The 23,713-nt window shown below is 38.8% G+C and overlaps 2 protein-coding genes and 1 long non-coding RNA gene across 10 annotated transcripts; 1 reads left to right on the top strand and 2 right to left on the bottom strand.

The window, feature by feature from the left end:
* Positions 1–796: 796 nt before the first annotated feature.
* Positions 797–12,382, bottom strand: LOC136259556 (tectonic-1-like). 2 transcript variants are annotated; one of them, XM_066053026.1, is made up of 15 exons: positions 12,055–12,382; positions 11,891–12,008; positions 11,733–11,842; positions 11,601–11,687; positions 9,044–9,093; positions 8,894–8,993; positions 8,725–8,843; positions 7,754–7,885; positions 7,576–7,701; positions 7,448–7,533; positions 7,277–7,399; positions 7,074–7,233; positions 6,927–7,025; positions 1,181–1,228; positions 797–1,130 (listed from the first exon to the last, which is right to left on the bottom strand). In XM_066053026.1, the coding sequence occupies exons 1-15, from the start codon at positions 12,302–12,304 to the stop codon at positions 903–905; spliced, it is 1,836 nt and encodes a 611-aa protein (XP_065909098.1). In that variant the 5' UTR covers positions 12,305–12,382; the 3' UTR covers positions 797–902. The 2 variants fall into 2 exon arrangements, with proteins under 2 accessions (XP_065909098.1, XP_065909097.1); XM_066053025.1 differs by having other exon boundaries at positions 11,733–11,845.
* On the bottom strand, positions 3,957–6,918 carry LOC136259558 (uncharacterized). 7 transcript variants are annotated; one of them, XR_010703294.1, is made up of 4 exons: positions 5,095–6,918; positions 4,941–5,050; positions 4,523–4,654; positions 3,957–4,104 (listed from the first exon to the last, which is right to left on the bottom strand). It is a non-coding gene; the product is annotated as an uncharacterized lncRNA (long non-coding RNA). The 7 variants fall into 7 exon arrangements; XR_010703291.1 differs by lacking the exon at positions 3,957–4,104 and having other exon boundaries at positions 4,396–4,654; XR_010703295.1 differs by lacking the exons at positions 3,957–4,104; positions 4,523–4,654 and having other exon boundaries at positions 4,661–5,050; positions 5,095–5,688; positions 5,777–6,918.
* LOC136259557 (NADH-cytochrome b5 reductase 3-like) lies at positions 12,328–23,450 on the top strand. Its single transcript, XM_066053027.1, has 8 exons — positions 12,328–12,470; positions 12,527–12,682; positions 14,791–14,970; positions 18,923–19,052; positions 22,626–22,706; positions 22,756–22,841; positions 23,002–23,095; positions 23,144–23,450. Exons 1-8 carry the CDS (start codon positions 12,456–12,458, stop codon positions 23,314–23,316), a joined length of 915 nt encoding a protein of 304 aa, XP_065909099.1. The 5' UTR covers positions 12,328–12,455; the 3' UTR covers positions 23,317–23,450.
* Positions 23,451–23,713: the final 263 nt, after the last annotated feature.

Consider the following 23,713-nt stretch of genomic DNA (forward strand, 5'->3'; position numbering starts at 1 on the left):
TGAGCAAATCTGTCAGGTAGACTCATTTTCATACAGTTTTAAAATTTTTAACTTTTAATTTGTCAGCATTGTACATTAGTCTTTTCATTGTCCAGTTACAGGATTGATAAGGTGTAGCACCTGTTGTTCATCTATTTAATGATCAGTGGGGAGAGTACCAGGGGCGTAGGCAGGATTTCCAAAAGGGGGGTTCTGCCCTAAGTATAGAATCTCCACAGCGGGGGTCTGGGGCCGTGTACACGTGTAAACATATGTATTCTTATAAATTCATTCGCAATAGCGAGTAGTGGTACTTGAATTCCTCCGTCTGAAGACCTGTAGCTACCCATTTCAGTGGATTTGTGTAAGTTAATTCAGTTCTAGTTAACCAGTATCACGATTTAAAAAACTTAACTCTGAAAAGGGGGTTCGTCCGAACCCTTTGAACCCCCCCTGGCTACGCCCCTGAGTACCTTCAGTTCAAAAAACGGAAGATCAAATAATGCCATGCTAACCAAATAGTCAGCATAGTATATGACTGTGTGTATAATTGTATAACTTTGAAGTGGCATTATCATACTATAAAAACTTCTAGTAGAAGAAACAGAAATGGCTCTCAGGCTCAGTGCTTATAAAATTATATGGTTCACAAAACTCAGCAGTATTAAATATGTAAATTTCAGAATTGAGTTCATTCCTATTTCACTTCTACTCAAAGGTGACAGGGATGATCTGGTGTTATCCAATACCTAGAGATCTCATGTTGCTTAGAGACAACAACATGAAAAAATTGCACTGCATTAAAATTCAGTGTTGGTCACTGTAAAGTAGTAACAATAATAATTTAATGCTCCAAGCAATTAGCTCAAGTACAAAATTGATTAGATATGAATATATTAGAATATAACATGTATATGGAGTGGTTAACAGCAGTTCCAGCCAATCACAATAGCTAGCAGCAATACAAGATAGGTGTGACAGTTCACAGAGGGGGCGTGGTTCAAGAATGGATAAAAGAAATCATCTGGTAGTCTTCGTACAATATTAGTGGTGCTCTTTAATAAGGTACTTGGTGGTTCTGATATTTCTACAAAACTGATGTGCGTTGTCAGGGTAATGTGTCGGTCACCTTGGCAACCCAGACCAGAACACTGTAGATCATGTGATAATGTTAGGGGGTGTGGTAGGGGTGTGTACTCACTTGTGTAATCACCTCTTCTGTGAGATATGAATACTGTGCCCCAAATATCTGTAGTGATAACAAGTAACTGATCTGAATACACACAATACGTACATCTTGACCAACTGATCTAAACATACGTACAACATCAACTGAACAACACATACATCTTGATCAACTGATCTAAACATACATAACAACATCAACTGAACAAACGTACATCTTGACCAACTGATCTAAACATACATAACAACATCAGCTGAACAACACGTACATCTTGATCAACTGATCTAAACATACATAACAACATCAACTGAACAAACGTACATCTTGATCAACTGATCTAAACATACATAACAACATCAACTGAACAAACGTACATCTTGATCAACTGATCTAAACATACATAACAACATCAACTGAACAAACGTACATCTTGACCAACTGATCTAAACATACATAACAACATCAGCTGAACAACACGTACATCTTGATCAACTGATCTAAACATACATAACAACTGAACAACACGTACATCTTGATCAATTGATCTAAACATACACAACAACATCAGCTGAATAACACGTACATCTTGATCAACTGATCTAAACATACATAACAACTGAACAACACGTACATCTTGATCAATTGATCTAAATATACACAACATCAGCTGAATAACATGTACATCTTGATCAATTGATCTAAACATACATAACAACATCAGCTGAACAACACGTCCATCTTGATCAATTGATCTAAACATTCATGACAACATCAACTGAACACGTACATCTTGATCAATTGATCTAAACATACATAACAACATCAACTGAACAACACGTACATCTTGATCAACTGATCTAAACATACATAACAGCATCAACTGAACAACACGTACATCTTGATCAACTGATCTAAACATACATAACAACATCAACTGAACAAACGTAGATCTCGATCAATTGATCTAAACATACATAACAACATCAACTGAACACATACATCTTAATCAATTGATCTAAACATACATAACAACATCAGCTGAACAACACGTACATCTTGATCAACTGATCTAAACATACATAACAACTGAACAACACGTACATCTTGATCAATTGATCTAAACATACACAACAACATCAGCTGAATAACACGTACATCTTGATCAACTGATCTAAACATACATAACAACTGAACAACACGTACATCTTGATCAATTGATCTAAACATACACAACATCAGCTGAATAACATGTACATCTTGATCAATTGATCTAAACATACATAACAACATCAGCTGAACAACACGTCCATCTTGATCAATTGATCTAAACATACATGACAACATCAACTGAACACGTACATCTTGATCAATTGATCTAAACATACATAACAACATCAACTGAACAACACGTACATCTTGATCAACTGATCTAAACATACATAACAGCATCAACTGAACAACACGTACATCTTGATCAACTGTAGATCATGACAACTTAACTAATGTCTAATGAATGTGACAGGTCAGCAAACTCGAAAATAAAGTGTTAAAAACAAGTATTGTATAGGAACACAAATGTAGGGAAGGAAACAGAGCTCCTTGTTTCATCTTTATTGTACTTTGCATGGAAGGATCTAAGTGCCGCTGTGTGCAGTATTTTCCATATTGTACTGATTAGCTGCATAACTGTACTATATGACTCATACAGTACAGTATGAGTCATACAGTACAGTATAGTACAGTATGAGTCATACAGTACAGTATGAGTCATACAGTACAGTATGAGTCATACAGTACAGTATGAGTCATACAGTACAGTATGAGTCATACAGTACAGTATGAGTCATACAGTACAGTATGAGTCATACAGTACAGTCATACAGTACAGTCATACAGTACAGTTGTGTAAAGAATGCCAGACAGCACAATTGATCACATGACATTGTAAATCACTAAAACTATCCAGACTATTCCTACCAGTTAGTCCTATGACTAGAAATAGATTACCTGAACACTTACTGATAGTCTGACATGCAAATTGAAGCAACCACCTCAATACGATGGATCACATACGTGACACTGTCAAACGCTAAAACTAGCCAAATTAGTCATACCAAATTGCTATACGACTACAAATAGATTTATGACAACTTACTGATAGTCTGATGGCTGAAAATTGAAGCGATTGGTTACTCAAGAAAACCACTCCAAGCAAGATGACCAGGAAGTACAATAAAACACTTAAAGCACTTCCTATGCTCGTGTGTACGAAAAATACAGCATTTGGGGGGTGCCTTGAGGCAAACACAGCACTCGGCTTCAGCCTATCAACACACACCCTCACGCTGTATTTCCATACACATGCATGGCAGTGCTACAACATAATGACCTGGTTACTACAACATAATGACCTGGTTACTACAACATAATGACCTGGTTACTACAACATAATGACCTGGTTACTACAACATAATGACCTGGTTACTACAACATAATGACCTGGTTACTACAACATAATGACCTGGTTACTACAACATAATGACCTGGTTACTACAACATAATGACCTGGTTACTACAACATAATGACCTGGTTACTACAACATAATGACCTGGTTACTACAACATAATGACCTGGTTACTACAACATAATGACCTGGTTACTACAACATAATGACCTGGTTACTACAACATAATGACCTGGTTACTACAACATAATGACCTGGTTACTACAACATAATGACCTGGTTACTACAACATAATGACCTGGTTACTACAACATAATGACCTGGTTACTACAACATAATGACCTGGTTACTACAACATAATGACCTGGTTACTACAACATAATGACCTGGTTACTACAACATAATGACCTGGTTACTACAACATAATGACCTGGTTACTACAACATAATGACCTGGTTACTACAACGTAATGACCTGGTTACTACAACATAATGACCTGGTTACTACAACATAATGACCTGGTTACTACAACATAATGACCTGGTTACTACAACATAATGACCTGGTTACTACAACATAATGACCTGGTTACTACAACATAATGACCTGGTTACTACAACATAATGACCTGGTTACTACAACATAATGACCTGGTTACTACAACATAATGACCTGGTTACTACAACATAATGACCTGGTTACTACAACATAATGACCTGGTTACTACAACATAATGACCTGGTTACTACAACATAATGACCTGGTTACTACAACATAATGACCTGGTTACTACAACATAATGACCTGGTTACTACAACATAATGACCTGGTTACTACAACATAATGACCTGGTTACTACAACATAATGACCTGGTTACTACAACATAATGACCTGGTTACTACAACGTAATGACCTGGTTACTACAACATAATGACCTGGTTACTACAACATAATGACCTGGTTACTACAACATAATGACCTGGTTACTACAACATAATGACCTGGTTACTACAACGTAATGACCTGGTTACTACAACATAATGACCTGGTTACTACAACATAATGACCTGGTTACTACAACATAATGACCTGGTTACTACAACATCATGACCTGGTTACTACAACATAATGACCTGGTTACTACAACATAATGACCTGGTTACTACAACATCATGACCTGGTTACTACAACATAATGACCTGGTTACTACAACATCATGACCTGGTTACTACAACATAATGACCTGGTTACTACAACATAATGACCTGGTTACTACAACATAATGACCTGGTTACTACAACATAATGACCTGGTTACTACAACATAATGACCTGGTTACTACAACATAATGACCTGGTTACTACAACATGATGACCTGGTTACTACAACATAATGACCTGGTTACTACAACATGATGACCTGGTTACTACAACGTCATGACCTGGTTACTACAACGTAATGACCTGGTTACTACAACATAATGACCTGGTTACTACAACATAATGACCTGGTTACTACAACATGATGACCTGGTTACTACAACATGATGACCTGGTTACTACAACATAATGACCTGGTTACTACAACATAATGACCTGGTTACTACAACATGATGACCTGGTTACTACAACATAATGACCTGGTTACTACAACATAATGACCTGGTTACTACAACATAATGACCTGGTTACTACAACATAATGACCTGGTTACTACAACGTAATGACCTGGTTACTACAACATAATGACCTGGTTACTACAACATAATGACCTGGTTACTACAACATAATGACCTGGTTACTACAACCTAATGACCTGGTTACTACAACGTAATGACCTGGTTACTACAACATAATGACCTGGTTACTACAACATGATGACCTGGTTACTACAACATGATGACCTGGTTACTACAACATAATGACCTGGTTACTACAACATCATGACCTGGTTACTACAACATAATGACCTGGTTACTACAACATAATGACCTGGTTACTACAACATAATGACCTGGTTACTACAACATAATGACCTGGTTACTACAACATGATGACCTGGTTACTACAACGTCATGACCTGGTTACTACAACGTAATGACCTGGTTACTACAACATAATGACCTGGTTACTACAACATAATGACCTGGTTACTACAACATGATGACCTGGTTAATACAACATGATGACCTGGTTACTACAACATAATGACCTGGTTACTACAACATGATGACCTGGTTACTACAACATAATGACCTGGTTACTACAACATAATGACCTGGTTACTACAACATAATTACCTGGTTACTCTAAAAAGTAATGACAAGAAAGTAAAGTGCTAATACCTCCAATATTTAATTGCTCTGAGGGTTTTACAATTTTCATGTGAAGTATATTGTGAAACATAGACAATTTCATAATCAAAAGTTTACTGTACACGTTGTGACACAGATGTCACAACTAGTGATGCCACAAATAGTGATGTCACAAATAGTGATGTCATCATATGAAATATCATGATGATCATCATATGAAATATCATGATGATCATCATAATAGAGGGTTTGCACACGAAAAGTATTGTGGCACGAATTATAAAAATGCTTAACAACCGTTGCTAGTCTGACATTTGTGAGGTTTACTTTTCAATGGCACACAATGGGGCTAATACACTTATTTTGTCACCACCCAAATAAGGGAATCTCAGTCAAAAGCTAGGACAAGGTTAGAAACAAACATTAAATACTAGCAGTAGTTGGACAAGTGTAATATCAATTTTTCGTCGATTAGTCGTGAACCCTAACACTTTGTACAATTTTGACGACGGCTATCCTAGTTTATACAAGTGACTAACCTAGCGAACATGTTCCATTCTACATGCATTGAGACTGGTTGTAGCCTTCACTCTCGGACCTCACATATGTCTGACAAGCAACGGTTGTTAAGCATTTACGAAAATACGTCATAACGCATCACGCATGCAACCCCTCTATTATCACGATAGTCACAATAAATTATATTAAATGTGTTAATGCTTTCACAGGACAAGTTTTATTCAGTCGATCCATTATAACAATTATAACAATTATAACAATTATCGTGAAATGTTTCTATCACAATTATCATGACATATTGTGGCATTACTACTCACAACATACTAACACTAATATATGATATTTCAGTATCACAGTTTTGGTTTTGCCTATAATAGTATTTTGTTAATACCTGAGTGACTAAATATGGAGTGACTAAATATGGGTATACTGCAGAGCTCTACAAATACACGTAGACCTTACCCTGACATTGGGATAAGTGGAACTGCCTGTGAAGCCATACAACACAACTAGTTGTTGAGTGGTTGCCACAGTAACACATGATGTAGTTGAATCAGATATCTATGATTAGATCACATGATTTAGCGCAGGGATCATAGAGTAACATACCACATCAGGGTTTGACTCATTATAACCAATCACATTCACCCATTCCGATAAGTCCTCAGGATTGGAGTCACCATAGGAACCAATATACTGATTACGATATTGAGTAAAGAAATCTGTTGTCATGGTGCGCAGAGTGCTACAATCTGTTGTCATGGTGACACTACAGGGTACACATGGACAGTTGTTGCTATGGTAACACATACATGAGATCGCATGATGTATCTATGTCCTCTCCAAATAATACCAAAGTACTGCCAGCTGATTGGCAGTTCTGGTTGCTATCGGCAACCCTCAACCATTGTGATGGGTCAGCATTGAGTAATATCCTATGAGGGATCACATGATCATATGACCACACCCACTGACACACCCACATGTCCTGATCTACATTTCCTGCTAGTATAGGCAGTCCAAATTGGTAACCACGGTTACCAGACCTGTGTAGCACTGGTTGGCCATCCTAACATGATCATAGTAACAGTTGTCATGGCAACAGTCTTACTTGTGAATATCGCACAGAGAATGTTTGATCAATGTGGTCTGTTGTCAAGGCAACAGTATCCACAATTACTGTAGCGTTGACACTCATTATTCCATTAGTACCATTGTGGAATATATGATACTCCAGCTACCATAGCAACCAATAAGATGGGTGTGTCCAACAGTTATAGGGGACATACCTTTACTAGCACGCCCTCACAATGGCTGCCATTAATATTCACCATGGCAACCATAGAGCAATCAATCTGATCATCATTGAGAGAGTAACAGACTGTATTAATGGGAACTGTACCAGAGTCTAGTGGTGGTAGCTGTGTGAATAGTAATAATTTAATGAAAAATTAGTTTAGACGATCTCATTATGCATATTCTGCAATAAATTAAGTAGTTAGATACAGCTTTGTAATTGTGATTGGTCTATTAGAGTGGTTGACTGCTCTATTAGAGTTTCAAGTACTGAATAAGCTACTCGGAGCAGTTAGTTTAGCTCAATATTGCTATTTATTAGTGGTATTTAGTGAACTGTAGCTAATGGACTTTGCTACTGAAAATTTGGACTTGTATACTGAAATTGTGGACTTTTATCCAGTTCTTCAGAACCCCCTGTGGTGATGGGTTACTGATAATCACTCACTAAACATTGCAAATTCAGATAAATCACCAACATCAAATTTGTCACTACTAAACTAAAAATCTGATAGACGATACTTACAAACTGTTGTGATTGTATTGGGAGATTTAACTGCTCTATCCTAAAAGTGAGGTTAGGTAAACTACACACACACACCTGCTTGCTGCTTTTGTTTGCCTTAAACCATAAGTGTTTGACTGTTTCCAATCATGTTGTAAAGTATTAATGTTAATAAGGACAACTTGATTATCAGGACACCTTGATAATCAGGACATCTTGATAATCAGGACATCTTGATAATCAGGACATCTTGATAATCAGGACACCATGATTATCAGGACACCTCGATAATCAGGACACCGTGATTATAAGGACACCTTGATAATCAGGACACCTTGATTATCAGGACACTTGTCCATGGTCCCATTTACATATACAATCAAGACCTCTGACACCATACTAATAAGGGCATGGCTCATAACAGACAACATGCCCTCCAGCTACACAATACTACCACACCTTCAATACTAGCAGATCAGTATATGATGATACTTGTATGGCTGCTTCATCTGCCACACACCACCCCCCCTGGGAGATCATGTGATGCACACATGTGACCTCATCTGATTGTAGGAACCCTGTGGTTGTATCACCATGACAACAGTAACCATGGTGATGCCATCCTTACCAACTGGACTCTGATGATTACACTGGCCGCTGTTGAGGGGGCGTGGAAGTATCATGTGATCAATCCTGTCACCTGTTGTGGTTAGTATGGGATCCCCCACCTGCAGTGTTACCGTGACAACATAAAATCATGAAAGAGCATGGTGGTCACCATATAGAAGTCATTCTGATCATCATCATCAGTTGTAGTCAGTAGGTCACCTAGTATAAGGGTAACATCTGATAAACAGTACTATAGTATGTTCACGTTGAGCTGAATCCTGAAAAACAGCTAAAAATTAAAAGTGGATTTTTTCTCAACCGAGTTAACATTTCAGCCAACCAGATGATTATTGGTAACAGCAAAGGTGTCAACAACAGACATGTACGGTTTGGCTCCATTACAAGTTCGAGAAAGGGCTGTAATGGACACTATACTTATATGGCTTCCCCATAGGAAATGTATTGTGAAAATTTTGATTGGCCGTAAATATTATGTCAAACATCTGAACAAAAAGATTTCAAAATATTTTTAGCGGATCAAGCAGTACTACAAATGAGCCAAATTTCAAGATCATGTGTAATTGCATCCATGAGTTATTAAATGTTTTTGAGGATTCAGCTCAACGTGAACGTACTATAGTAGGGTTACCCCTTAATGGTTCCAGCCCTGCTGAACTGCCTCAGTTCTCACAATCAATTCATACAGTTATTAGGATTAGTATTAGCACTATACAAACTTTACTGCATTTTCAGTAATTCAATTAAAACTGTATATGATTTAGTGAAGTGATAAGGTAAAGTGAATGGAACAGTAATAAGAGTTCAAAGGAAGGTTATACAGGGGCAGATTCATGGTTTGGCAAGGTGGGGGGGAGGTAGGCACGGGGGTGAGAGGGGCAGCACTAAAGCTATTTCATATGTTTCAGACTGATGTAGTAGAGTGGTTCTATGCATGAATGTCTGGATCATACTGTTTTCTAAGTAGACTACATCGATCAAGAGTTGTATATTATTAAGGATAAGTGATAGTCATGATTAGTTCAGCTAGCTATAGCTACAATTACTGATTATGAATGGCATACACAAGATCATGTGTATTTCTTACAATTGCAGAATATCCTTAGCAGGCTAAGTGTGTTCATGCATGGGATAATACTAGTTCATAATCAGCAACTATGTTGTATAAGGTGACTTTTCTATTAGAGTATTTGACTGACTGCTCTATTAGAGTATTTCGATCTTGTATATTTATTGCTTTTTATGTGTTAACTGCTATTTGAAGCAGTCACTGTATAAATGGAATAGTTAAACGATAGTGAGTTAACAAATGTTGAGCAATGGTAGGTTGGCAATGAAAAAATCGACCCCTTTAAATTAACTTGTAACTCAGGGGATGTAGCCTACCCATCGTCTAGTGGTAGGTTCAGTAGACACCAAATGCCTTCTGTTTGGGATATAGCTGTGTCGTAAATTTTGACGGATTTTGGTTCATATTCATAAAAATAGGCAGGAACATCCAGAACATTGTCCAGTGTTTTTTTGGGTTATTGGGTGAGGTGGTCTACATAATACACTAGCTGAAAAGGTGATTCGCCGTACTTCAATTTTCGCTAAAATGGTGTTTGACTGGTATGCAATAAAAGATCAACCCACTAAAACTCACTTAACAAGTCCAAGGTTTATTTACTAACTCCCCGGCACCTTTTTGGACCATATTAAGTGAAGCTTGACAATGTTCACGGCCCAATGCAAGCAGGTGCTCTTGCTCACACTACAATTTACAAACTTGCGTCATCTGTTTCCCCAAGAATACACATTCGTTTCAATAGTGTAATGACCACCATGTAATCAGTGTAGGGGCAATTACTTTTTAAAAGTAACTAGTTACATATTACTTGCAACAGAACTATTTAGTTACAGTTACCCAGCCAAGGCCTCACTCCAGCCACTTTTACAGTCCCTTTTAAGGCAAAAGTATTCTTCACGCTACTGCACACCCAGTCATTCCCACTAGCACACAGTACAAGTTCTTGTTGTATTTCAAGTCATTAAGATTGTTGTGACTTGAAACTAAATCAAAACTGGCTCAAGACTAGCTGTACACTGTGTGTCACATCCGATGTTTATGATACAATATCTACTACATCTACTAAACTCGAAGGTTATATAGCCAGCTAGACCTTTAACATCATAACACAAGAGTGGAGAGTAATACCGTACAGAGGGAAACTTTGTTGAATAACAAGGTCAATTGCATTTGGATAAACTTTGGCAAACTGAAGCTAACTCTTTAGCTATACAGATGCTAATATCAGGTCGTATAAGTAATTGGTAAGTTACGGTGAATTTGTAGCAAATAGCCAAATTCGCCAAAGTTTCTCCCCGGCAATATGGTATTATAAACTCTTGGTAAGACTTCATTTTTTTTACATTTTTTTATTAATGCTTTACAGCACAAGTGCTGAAGGTCTGTAGGACACCTGGTCCTACAGCCTGCTCAAAGACTTTAGCTACAGAAGGTGTGTTTGAAAAGTTGGAGAAAGGAGAAAAAATCCATGACTTCATGAAGGCAAACAATTCTTAATAGCAGCTTTTAAGGATATGATACTGTTGAGTGACGGGTCTCCCAACTACCCTGTTCTAGCATCATCAAGGTGTTAATTAGTTGAACAACACATTTTGAGCTCATGAGATAAACAATGACTTCACTGTACTAATGTGCTGACCTGGTTGGGAGTGCACTAATAAGAGTTCTTGAAGAGCAGCTTGAGATGTGATCAAGCCAATCGGAGCATACTCATCTCTGGATGGATCTATTGTTATGATGTGTCAACAAGTGGTTGCCAATGACAACTCACTATTATCTTGGTATACACAGAACAGGTCCCCACTGTTACCACGGATACGTTCACTACGTAATGATGAAGATGCTATGGCATCTGATGATATGCATGATCGGTCGTCTTGACTACTGGGATAGTATCATGTGACATAATAGTTACTATGGCAACACAACCTGTCCCGGTGATCCACACAATCAGTAAACGTTCTGATCAGTTCTTCACTGCATTCAATGTCACAGCAACAATTTGGATCACATGAGCCAACTAATAGATCACATGAGCAAGAACTCCCTACATCAGTTACTATGACAACCATGACAACATACTATTAACGCACCAACAAATTGTTCTGATCTGTTAGAAGTGATGTAGCCAGCTTGGCTGATTGGGGTGGGTGTAGGGGCGCTTGTAGTGGGTGTGGCTAGTATAGTGGTAGGGCTAGGTAATATCATTGACGGAATGGTAACCGTGTTAATAATAGTGACATCACTCATGCCCGACCCCACGCTGTCATTTTGTGCCACACAAACGAACAAAAACGGCACAAATACAAATATTAACGATACGATTAACGAGATCAGCTGCATCGCCGCCTTTTCGACATTTCTTATTAATGCACTCCAACAGTGCTTTTATTAGCGCGCACCCGTGGACTGCGCGTTATTTAAGTAGCAGTTTACCCTTAGCTGAATCAGTCCAGTGTTGTGTCTGTTTGTCGAGGTAGCAGCAAATCACGTGATGGATTTCTCAGACGTATGTTGTGCGATTGCATGGTATAATAGTACTTCACGTGATCTAACCCCTTGCAGCCAGCCTCTCTCATACTAATAGCAGCCATTACCATAGCAACCAGTATAGTGATACGGTCAGCCTTCAGCTTGTATCAAGGCCGCCACAATGTCCGTAATGACAAGGTCACCTTGAATCCTGATCAAAAAGTTGGAGTGACTCTAATGGAAAAGGAGGTTTGTTGTTGATTACATTGTCTTGACCATTCTGTACACTGTTTACTTGTATTGACCTGGATTACTTTTATATCTGAGTCATGTGGGCTATCTGCCCAACCACTTTGCTATTTACTATAGCCCCAAAGCAAAATATGTAGTGAATTGTACAATTTCTCAGCTCTCTGATGAAAAATGTGTCCAATCTTCCTCACTCCTGTTAAGATTGTGCAACGACATCTAATCCAATCCCACAATGACTCCACCTCTATGCCCATACAAAACACTTATTTTCTAAGTTGCTTAGAGACCACACTTTGTGTTTTAGAAACCTTGCTTGGTTTTTAAAATCTATGAAGGTCTTTGTGCTAGGTGATGAACCTATACTTATAGCATGTATGTGTTGAGCTGGATCCTCAACAACTCACGGATACAATACACGCTATCTTGAATTTTTGCTTATTTGTAGCTTGACCCACTACAAACATTTCAAAATCTTTTTATTCAAATATCAAACATAATGTAACAATAAAACAACAGTCAAATTTTTCACCATACATTTCCTATGGGAAGCCATAGAGCTGAGCATAGTAAAAAAAGATATCGAGTATTTGTGATATTAATTTTCAAATTGTATCATGATATTTAGCCTCTACACTATCGTGATGGAAATGACTACTAAGTAGTTCTATTCATGAACCATATTCTTTCCTTTTCACAAGAAAGGAGCAATGTCTATTTGTAAACAATGTATAAATTAGCAAGTTTGTTCACAAAATTCTCAATTGTACAAGCAGCTAACTATACTGATCTGTCATTTAGATACTATCGTGATACATATTGTGATATGTTCATTACTATCAATTGTCTTGTAAAAATTTTGCTATCGCCCACCTCTAGGAAGCCATAACGTGTAGTGTCCATTACAGCCTTTTTCCAAACTTGTAGTGGAGCCAAACCGTACATGTCTGTTGTTGACACCTTTGCTGTCACCACTAATTATCTGATTGGCTGAAATGTTAACTCACTTGAGAAACAAGTTGATGTTGTGCTACTTCTAAAAACCAGGCGTCATGTAGCTAGCTAACTCATCTGGAATTAAGTTATTAACCAACTATATGTATTACATAGGTTTTGGTTGTGCAATAATACATAATCAATTTATTGTAATTCTTGTATTTTGTAATTCACAAACTTTTCGTAATTCTTCAATTACGTTGCTATGCACTGCTAAGGAATTGCTTGTTAAACAAACTGCTTTTATCAACACATTACGCACAGAAGTATCTTCTAAACTGTTTTATAGTTTGACCATTGTGTTTTTTTCCACAAATTCTCACAACAAAGCCTCAAAACTGCTCTTCATTTTGTTCGCACTACGTAGGAGATACACCCAATTTCCAATTTGAAGGGATAGGCTATTCCTGGTAGTCTACGAGGCCTGCACAATTGTTTTTCAGTTGTTAAACGCCTGTAAAACCCGAAGGGAAGGTAATTCACAAAGCCTGAGGAGAGTCGCCACACCGATATTTCAGACTACTGAAAAGAAACCACCTCAGAGCAAAGTTTACCTGTGTATACAGACTTCATTTAACTTTTACTTCTTACGTAAAAGCTGCTTTTCCATTTAATGATTTTGCTCACGTGGGTGCGTACAGACAAACATAGGTAGATAGGTACATGCACGCACACGCACACACACACACGCACACACACGCACACATATACACTTTTACGAAAACAATTTCAGTAAACCAGGCGTGCACCCACAGCTGGCAGCCAAAGTTGGCGTGTGCCTGGTTTTAAAAATTCAATTTTAATTTTTAAGCTGTTTTTCAGGATACAGTTCAACTTGTACATACTATAGTACAAGACAGAGTTCTTAATTTGTGAGGGAGTGTATTTAGCTGAAATACAAATACAAACACCTCTAAATAGGCTTGACCTAGCTTATTGACACTATATCAGTGGTAGTGTTGTACAGGTTATACTGGGGACAGTACGTTTTTATAGGTTATACTGGGGACAGTGTGTTTGTACAGGTTATACTGGGGACAGTGTGTTTGTACAGGTTATAGTGTGTTTGTACAGAGGACACTGTTAGTGTACTGGCTTGTTCCATGCTGTAGGAGATTACTCATGATACCAGAAGGTTCAGGTTTGCCTTACCCACACCGGAGCATATCCTAGGATTACCCACTGGCAAACATTTGTACATCTTTGCTGAGATCGGCAATGATATTGTCATGAGACCGTACACTCCAGTAACATCAGATGATGAGAAGGGATACTTTGATTTGGTGATCAAGGTGGGTAATGTTCCTGCTAATTATTAGAGTTTAACAGTATTATGATCTGCAGATAAGGCCACCTCTAGGAATGTAACTTATCAATGAGGTCATGAAGTACACCTTAGCTATGTTTGGGACCTACTTGACATGGTCACTATAATGAGGTGGTCTTATTAATGAGGTCATGAGTACACCTTAGCTATGTTTGGGACCTACTTGACATGGTCACTATAATGAGGTGGTCTTATTAATGAGGTCATGAAGTACACCTTAGTTATGTTTGGGACCTACTTGACATGGTCACTATAATGAGGTGGTCTTATTAATGAGGTCATGAAGTACACCTTAGCTATGTTTGGGACCTACTTGACATGGTCACTATAATGAGGTGGTCTTATTAATGAGGTCATGAAGTACACCTTAGCTATGTTTGGGACCTACTTGACATGGTCACTATAATGAGGTGGTCTTATTAATGAGGTCATGAAGTACACCTTAGCTATGTTTGGGACCTACTTGACATGGTCACTATAATGAGGTGGTCTTGTTAAGGTTACGGTATAGTCACGGGCAATCATTCAATATTTTGAATGCCTATCAATACTTTTTGAGAAGCCCATAAAACCAATCTAGCAGCGTGAAAAGTTTTAAATGAAGGTGAAGCCCTTCATATTTAATGTTTTTATGTAGCTACAGTGTAGTTTGAGGCAGGTGGAACACTACAATTTGTTGTAGTAACACAAGTAAGCCAGCCCATACTTCGGTCAGCTCCAGCATAGATACTAAATACATAATGGATTGGAAACACAATACATTTTACGGTTACGGCTCGATACGGTCACGTGATTTATGGCAACGTTACCAAGTGTACAAACTGCAGTTGTTCTTAACACTGAGACTACTATTACAGGTTTTATAAAGCGTTAAATCATTGCTAAATGATTCAGCTATTTATTGGTTTGTGACTGAAGGTTAGTCGTTTCGTACAGAAGGAAGGAACACGAAATTTGTGTTCAAAAACTACTGTGGGGGTTTTAGTGCATAGGGCGTATTACGTACGAAGTTTTAGAAGTGCTGAACAGTTTCACCACATCGTAATGAATACAAAATAATTATTTTTAGCACTGTACAGCAGTTACTTTCCGTAAGCGAAGCGAAAGAATGGCTACATGATGGTAGTGGCTGTGGGGGTTTTCCTGGCTTTGTGAAAACAAGTCTAGCGATACATGCTATACTAAAGAAAAGTTCATACCTTCGAGAGTGCTAAAAAAAGGATGAACGAATTAAAAAAGGCACCTGTTTTCGAGAAAACTCTGGGCGAATTCGACAAAAATGTATTATGCCTATTGAAAATGCTGCTGTGCCCCGTAAATGTCATCACGTGACCGTATCGAGCCTGTAACCGTAAAATGTATTGCGTTTCCAATCCATTATGTATTTAGTATCTATGGCTCCAGCTGTCACTACCATGTTTTTCCGCCGCCAAATACAGCAAAAGCTGTAGGCTCTATTGGAATTTCTGGGGCATAGTGATACTGTATATTAAATTTATTAGGTCCTGTGGAAGCGTTTTTGGCGTGTTTCTTCCCAGTGACTCAGATACAAGCCTTCAAAGAGCTTGTTTCACTCGAAAAAACTACTAAAAGTTCAATAAAACGTCTATACAACTAGTAACTTAAAAAATCGCTTCCACAGGACCTAAATATTTTAGTTGTTTAGTCACTTGTGTTGAAATTATAAGGATTCAGTAATCTGTTAGTCTGGTTTTTGGCGGCGCGTTTTTATAAAACATCGCTCTATTGTGGACCACACACCCAAGAACAGTCGTTGTTCTGTAGTAAAAACTAACAAGCACAATTAGTTGTATTGCTAACACTACACAGTTGTTGAAATTATTTATCCCTGCTTGGTTTAAACATAGATAATAGAGTACTTAAAAGGGATAGGAAACGCAATAACGTGACGTCACAAAATACGTACATTTCTATTGGAATTCCGTGTAGTACGTCACAAACATACTCGTTACGCTTGCTGCGCTTGTATCAAAGAGAAACAAATTGTTGTAACGACAGAATTTTGTAACCAACGACTGTGAAACTTCGCTACAGTGAACTCAAGTAAGTAATCGAGGGAACTAGGATGGTACCAACCCTCAAGGAAGTTATACGCAAAATTAAAGGAGATTGAAAGTGAAAAAAACGGTTCAAAAATTACTTTAAACCACTTAACTTTCTTCGTAAATATATTCTATCCTTTTAACTGTGATAAACCTATTCCTTACCATTTAACAGAGGGAACCAGAGGAAATATCGGAGCTAAACAGGAACTGTTGCTTGAAGAAACGACTAAGTATCTTCCATTTTTTACCAAAAGTTTAAACCACCTTGCAGTACAACGCAACGGTAAAAGACTGTGTTGGTGACACGCCTAGCTTACCACAAGATTCGAAAGTGGAACCGGCTATAAAAGAAGCGGTGTCGACGAGGCATGAAGGTACTATGAGCGAAAGTATGGCAGCGTGTAACAATCAAGGTTAATGCGATACGCTTTGTTACAAAATCTACGGTCTGAATTCTCTCGCCAAAATCTCTCACATAGGCCTAAACACTTGCTGTAGTCTGTTGGATTACTATTTACGCTGCTTAGAACACTAATTCCCACAAAGCTGTCTTGTCCTTTCAAGTCACGGGTACCGGAAATCAAACCGGAAATTGCTTGCGTTTCCTATCCCTTTACTCTATTATCTATGGTTTAAAAGCAGGTTTTGTAATTTGTTCCGCCCATGCATTTAAAACTATTCCGTAACTAAGCTAACAGATTACTGAATCCTTATAATTTCAACACAAGTGACTAAACAACTAAAATATCTAGGTCCTGTGGAAGCGATTTTTTAAGTTACTAGTTGTATAGACGTTTTATTGAACTTTTAGTAGTTTTTTCGAGTGAAACAAGCTCTTTGAAGGCTTGTATCTGAGTCACTGGGAAGAAACACACCAAAAACGCTTCCACAGGACCTAATAAATTTAATATACAGTATCACTATGCCCCAGAAATTCCAATAGAGCCTACAGCTTTTGCTGTATTTGGCGGCAGAAAAACATGGTAGTGACAGCTGGAGCTGAGCGATGTACGGGCTGGCTTACTTGTGTTACTACAACAAATTGTAGTGTTCTACCTGCCTCAAACTACACTGTAGCTACATAAAAACATTAAATATGAAGGGCTTCACCTTCATTTAAAACTTTTCACTCTGCTAGACTGGTTTTATGGGCTTCTCAAAAAGTATCGATAGGTATTCAAAATTTTGAATGATTGCCCGTGACTATACTGTGACCTTAATGAGGTCATGAAGTACACCTTAGCTATGTTTGGGACCTACTTTACACGGTCACTATAGTGAGGTGGTCTTATTAATGAGGTCAAGAAGTACACCTTAGCTATGTTTGGGACCTACTTGACATGGTCACTATAATGAGGTGGTCTTATTAATGAGGTCAAGAAGTACACCTTAGCTATGTTTGGGACCTACTTGACATGGTCACTATAATGAGGTGGTCTTATTAATGAGGTCAAGAAGTACACCTTAGCTATGTTTGGGACCTACTTGACATGGTCACTATAATGAGGTGGTCTTATTAATGAGGTCATGAAGTACACCTTAGCTATGTTTGGGACATACTTTACACGGTCACTATAGTGAGGTGGTCTTATTAATGAGGTCATGAAATACACCTTAGCTATGTTTGGGACCTACTTGACATGGTCACTATAGTGAGGTGGTCTTATTAATGAGGTCATGAAGTACACCTTAGCTATGTTTGGGACCTACTTGACATGTGAGGTGGTCTTATTAATGAGGTTATCTGTTAGTTTAGTGGTATCACAGATACCGGTCTCTAAGCTCCTTAGTGTGTCGTTGCTAAGGTGTGTGGTTGTGTACACAGCTCTTAATAGTGCCCACCCTGTACAGGTATACTTCAAAGGTGTCCACCCCAAGTTCCCAGATGGCGGGAAGATGTCCCAGCACCTTGACTCTCTCACTATTGGTAGTATGATAGAGATCAGAGGTCCCTCTGGTAAACTGACATATCTTGGACGAGGTAATGTGTTTATGTATATTAGAAGTAGAAGTACACTGATATAGATATTGGTATCGATAAGTACTATGATTGGTCAGTTTTCACTGCTTGATCTTGTTACACTGTAAGCAGAGTGGATTATAACGGTCGGCCATCGGACATTTACCGATCAATTAGCTCCAAGACCGCCCAATTACCTACTGAACCGGTCAATGATGGCTGACCGATTTCTGCTAAAAATATATCGATATACTCTAATAGAACAGTCAGTGACTCTAATAGAGCAGTCGAACAGCCTTTAAAAAGGTGTACCTAAAAGGTTCAAAAAAGTGAGAAAAAAGTTGTCTGACTTCGGAATCAAACCTGCACCTTTTAATGAAGTGCAATGTGCACTATTCTACCACATGCTCACACACTGTTTCAGGGCATCTAAAGGGTTTTAAATGTCCTGCAGTAAAAACCATAACTGATATGGATACATGTCACAAAACATCACATTGGATAATTTCATATCAAATCATCATAATGTTGTCATTACAGATTTAGTATGTATGTGGTTTAACAATGCATGGCTGCTGAAGGAGTTTTGGGTATCAAAATACTCACATCCAAGCTTTGAAAATCCAATTTTTTTTAGGGGGTATGCCCCAACTTGGCATGCTTACAGCCTTACACATGCTGCTAAGCAGTGCCATACAATGTCAGATAACTTTGACTTTGATCTGACATCATGTCAGACAACTTATAATCCTCTCTGACTGTAAGTAAAGTATAAAGCTATAGTTGCTAACCGTTTTGCAGTGGCTGAGGATTGATTCCAAAGTTAAGTACAAATTCTGTGTTGACCTGGTATACAGGCAGTGCCTTTACCGGTAATTAATAATACTAATGCTAATATTAAGCTGCTCTGCTCTGACCATTTCATCATATCTTTTTCACAAGTCCTTTTCACAAAAATGTTTTTGGCAACCACTGTTTAGCTTTTTTGTCATCATGTTTTAACATTTATTGTAGCATCTACTGAAAACCTGTTGTGTTCAGATGCCATCCCCTTGAGGACGGTATGCTGTAGTTCTCGACTTCACCACGCCAAGGTCTTTAAGCTCTCAAAATTACATCCTTGATCAGATGTAATTTACAGGCATGAAAATATTAAAAAGCTCTCTTGCGATGGCAGTAGTTTGATAAGGGAGTGGGATAGCCTCTGCCCGAAGTGATCTTGCATTACTAGAATATAGTGATTATTGTGGCAGAGTAAGGGAACTTGTAAGATGTCCACAGCCACCATCTCCCAATAGGGATGCTACTGTATGAAATGTGGTGCAGGGGGCTTGGATGATTGGCAGGTGACACATTTGCTACACTACTGGTTAACGTCATGAACCAAACCCACTCAATATCCCAACTTACGTACCTTTGAGTCAGTTTTCTCAGGGCCAACATGTCCAGCACTGACGACATTGTGACATCACGACACTTGCAATAGTCTTATCTGATAAGAAGTGGGACTAACAGACTAACTGCTGCTGGGCCTAGAGTGTATTGTTGGAAAACAATGTCATCTTTCATAAGTGGTTGTGACCATATTTTCCTCTACCTCTGAAGGGGGTGTTGGCCACTTGCGTCCTTTTGGAGATGTGTGTGATTGCAGCAATGAATCACAAAGCTGGTTGACCACAGGATCATTAAGTTGGTACAGAGGAAGGTCAGAGAACGAGTTAGGTGAATACAATGTTGCTGCTTCAGCACTATGGAACTGCAAGGCATCTGCATTTCCATTTTCAGCACCCTAGCTTCTGGTAGACAATACTGAAGTCAAATTTCTGCATGGTGGCAAGGGCCCAGCGAGCAAGTAATCCTTCCATTTTTTGACCTGCTAGCCACTGTAATGGTGTGTGATCTGCAAAAAGGGTGAAACATTTTCTCAGCAAGTTATGGTGAAATTGCAAAGATTATGACAAAACAATCTCATCAAATTACGCTGTAGTTCCTCTCTGCAGAAGTCAAGGTCCTGCTAGCATAAGCAATGACCCTGCTACCTTGTTCTAGAATAGCTTCCAAGCCAGTAGCACTGGAATCTGTGTGTAGGACTGCATGAGAAAAATTAGGATATGCTACTTCTGTCAGCAGACTTAACGCTACTTGACATTCAGGTGTCCAGGCACCTTTGGCACGTAGTGGGGTAGCATTGTCAGATAATTGACGTATGTAACATCGCTAGTAGGATGCAAGGCCCAGAAAGCTTCTAAGCTCATTAACACTATGAGGAATGCTCCAATTACTAACAGTGGCCTCTGGATCTTATTTCATACCCTTTGCCGAGAGCAAATGTCCAAGATGTTTAACCTTTCTCAGCCCAATGTAACACTTCTCACCTCGTAACATCAGACCTGCATCAGAAATACTGGTGAAGAATGTTTTGACATGTTCCTGGGAATCGATTAAAATATCATCAAGGAATAATGTGGCAAATGGCAGGTAACAACATATCCCAACCTCTGAAAGGATGCTGGTGCCCCAGAGATACCAAAAGGCATTCTGCAGGGCCTAAGGCAAGCTTTGAGTTGGTTTTACTTGTGTACTGGCAGCTGCCAGTGTCAGGTCAAGTGTGGAGAAGACAGTACATCCTGCTAGTCTGTCTCGGGCAGGAGAGGGGATATGAGTCTCACTGTCTGCTTGTTCAGTGTGCAGTAGTCTACACAAATGTGGACATCACCATTTTCCTTATGTACAAGCACTGCTGGGGGCATCCACAGGCTTGATCTTTCTTCAACTATACCGTCCTGCAACAAGGCTCATATTTGCTCCTCTATTTCTGCTTGGAAATGTGCTGGTATTCTCTGTGGAGGTATTTTCACTGATCTGGCAGTTGAGTTTGGTCTGGAGTTCAGTGAAACAAATTCCTGTGCTTCTCTAAAACTGCTAACAACATTGGATTAGTACTTTTAGGAATATCTACACATGTGGGTGAGGACAAAGAGAGGTATAGCATAGTTATCCTCCTGTAGCACACACCTTGGCTGCATCTATTAAAGAGATTTCTATTCAAGAGATGGATGAGACCATCATGTCCACTTCTTTCTGTGTCTATGACAGTTGTACTGGACCACCACTACCATATTAGGGTATTTGGGGTAACCCAGCCCCCTTTGGGGTGCCATGTTGGCGTTTCCCAACTGACACTCTCTTGCTAAATGTCCACACCTTAGTCGTTATTGAGCTACTCTGTACACTTGTCTGAAGCAGGAGCTTATAAGTGCCAAAGGTGTGCCCTGCGTCACTTATGAGCTCCTCTCTAAATGCAATAGTCAGTCAGTCAGAAAATTCTGTAGTAACCTATCGGGGTTGCCATACTAACTAACAAGGTGCCATATAAGGTATGGTGAAGTTGGTTTCTGGTCAATATTGAAATTGAAAACTTTCATGATCACTGAAATATATACATTTGTTTAAATACTCTAACAGAACATGCACTAGCACACCAAGCACACACTAGAAAACCAAACATTTGGTTAATCAACACATTTGAGGTGTCACTGTTCAGATCAATATAGCAATAGTTTGTCCATGGTAAAGAGGTGTGTCTTCTCACAGGTCGGATGGAAGTTAAGGAGTTACGTAAACCAGCTGAGATAAGGACTGCTACTAAGATTGGTCTGATAGCTGGTGGTACAGGTTAGTGAGATCACATGATCCGTGAGTCCCACCCACTTGTTTGCTGCAGGTATCACACCCATCCTACAGATCATCCGAAAAGTTTTAAAGGATGATGAAGACCATACTGAAATATCCTTGTTGTTTGCTAACCAGGTACAGTAGAGGTGACATTACATAGTGGCCTTATTAAGCAGGTAGCTGTATTAGGTAGACCATGTTACAGTGACCTTATCAGAAGGTCTCCTCATTTTTATGGCCCAAAGCAACTTGCTGTGTAACTTAACTGTTGCCATGGTAACCCACATTATTTCAGACAGAAGATGATATCCTATTGAGGAAAGAGTTGGAAGATGCTGCTAGCAACAGCTCCTTCAAGTTGTGGTACACGGTGGACCGCCCTACAGAAGGTGAGTAGCCCATGCGATGTGTCATGGTAACCACTATAATATTTACAGGTTGGAAGTACAGCTCTGGTTTCATCTCAGATGAGATGATCCGTGACCACCTACCACCTCCCGGACCAGACACACAGATACTAATGTGTGGTCCTCCTCCGATGATCAAGTTTGCTTGTGTACCTAATCTGCAAAAGTTGGGATATGAACAAGACATGTATGTGGCTTTCTGATGGAGTGGACAAGGTGTACTAGTATACCATCATAACATTGCTTGTTTATTAGTGCAATATTTTGATGTGATTTTGATGGGATTGTTTTCCACACAAAATGTAATGTGCTTCTATAATAGAACAGTTATAAAGTTTGTGCTGACGATAGTCTCGTGGCACCCAATTCTTTGCTTCTTTATGCGAGGGGCGGGCGCTGCCAGACTAGGTAGGGGTGCGCATGCGCAATTGCGTCATAATAAACGTAACAAAAGGATACACCGGTTTTCTTTGCTATGGTTTAAAGAATAAGAAGCGTCTGAAACTTCTGTCTGACACGGTAAAATGGTTGATTAAGGCAAGGATGAAGGCATATGACAGGTAAACTTTAAAGATATTAAATGTGTACACTCACACACCA

This window comes from Dysidea avara, chromosome 7 (genome assembly GCF_963678975.1).
Source record: "Dysidea avara chromosome 7, odDysAvar1.4, whole genome shotgun sequence".
NCBI lineage: Eukaryota > Metazoa > Porifera > Demospongiae > Dictyoceratida > Dysideidae > Dysidea > Dysidea avara.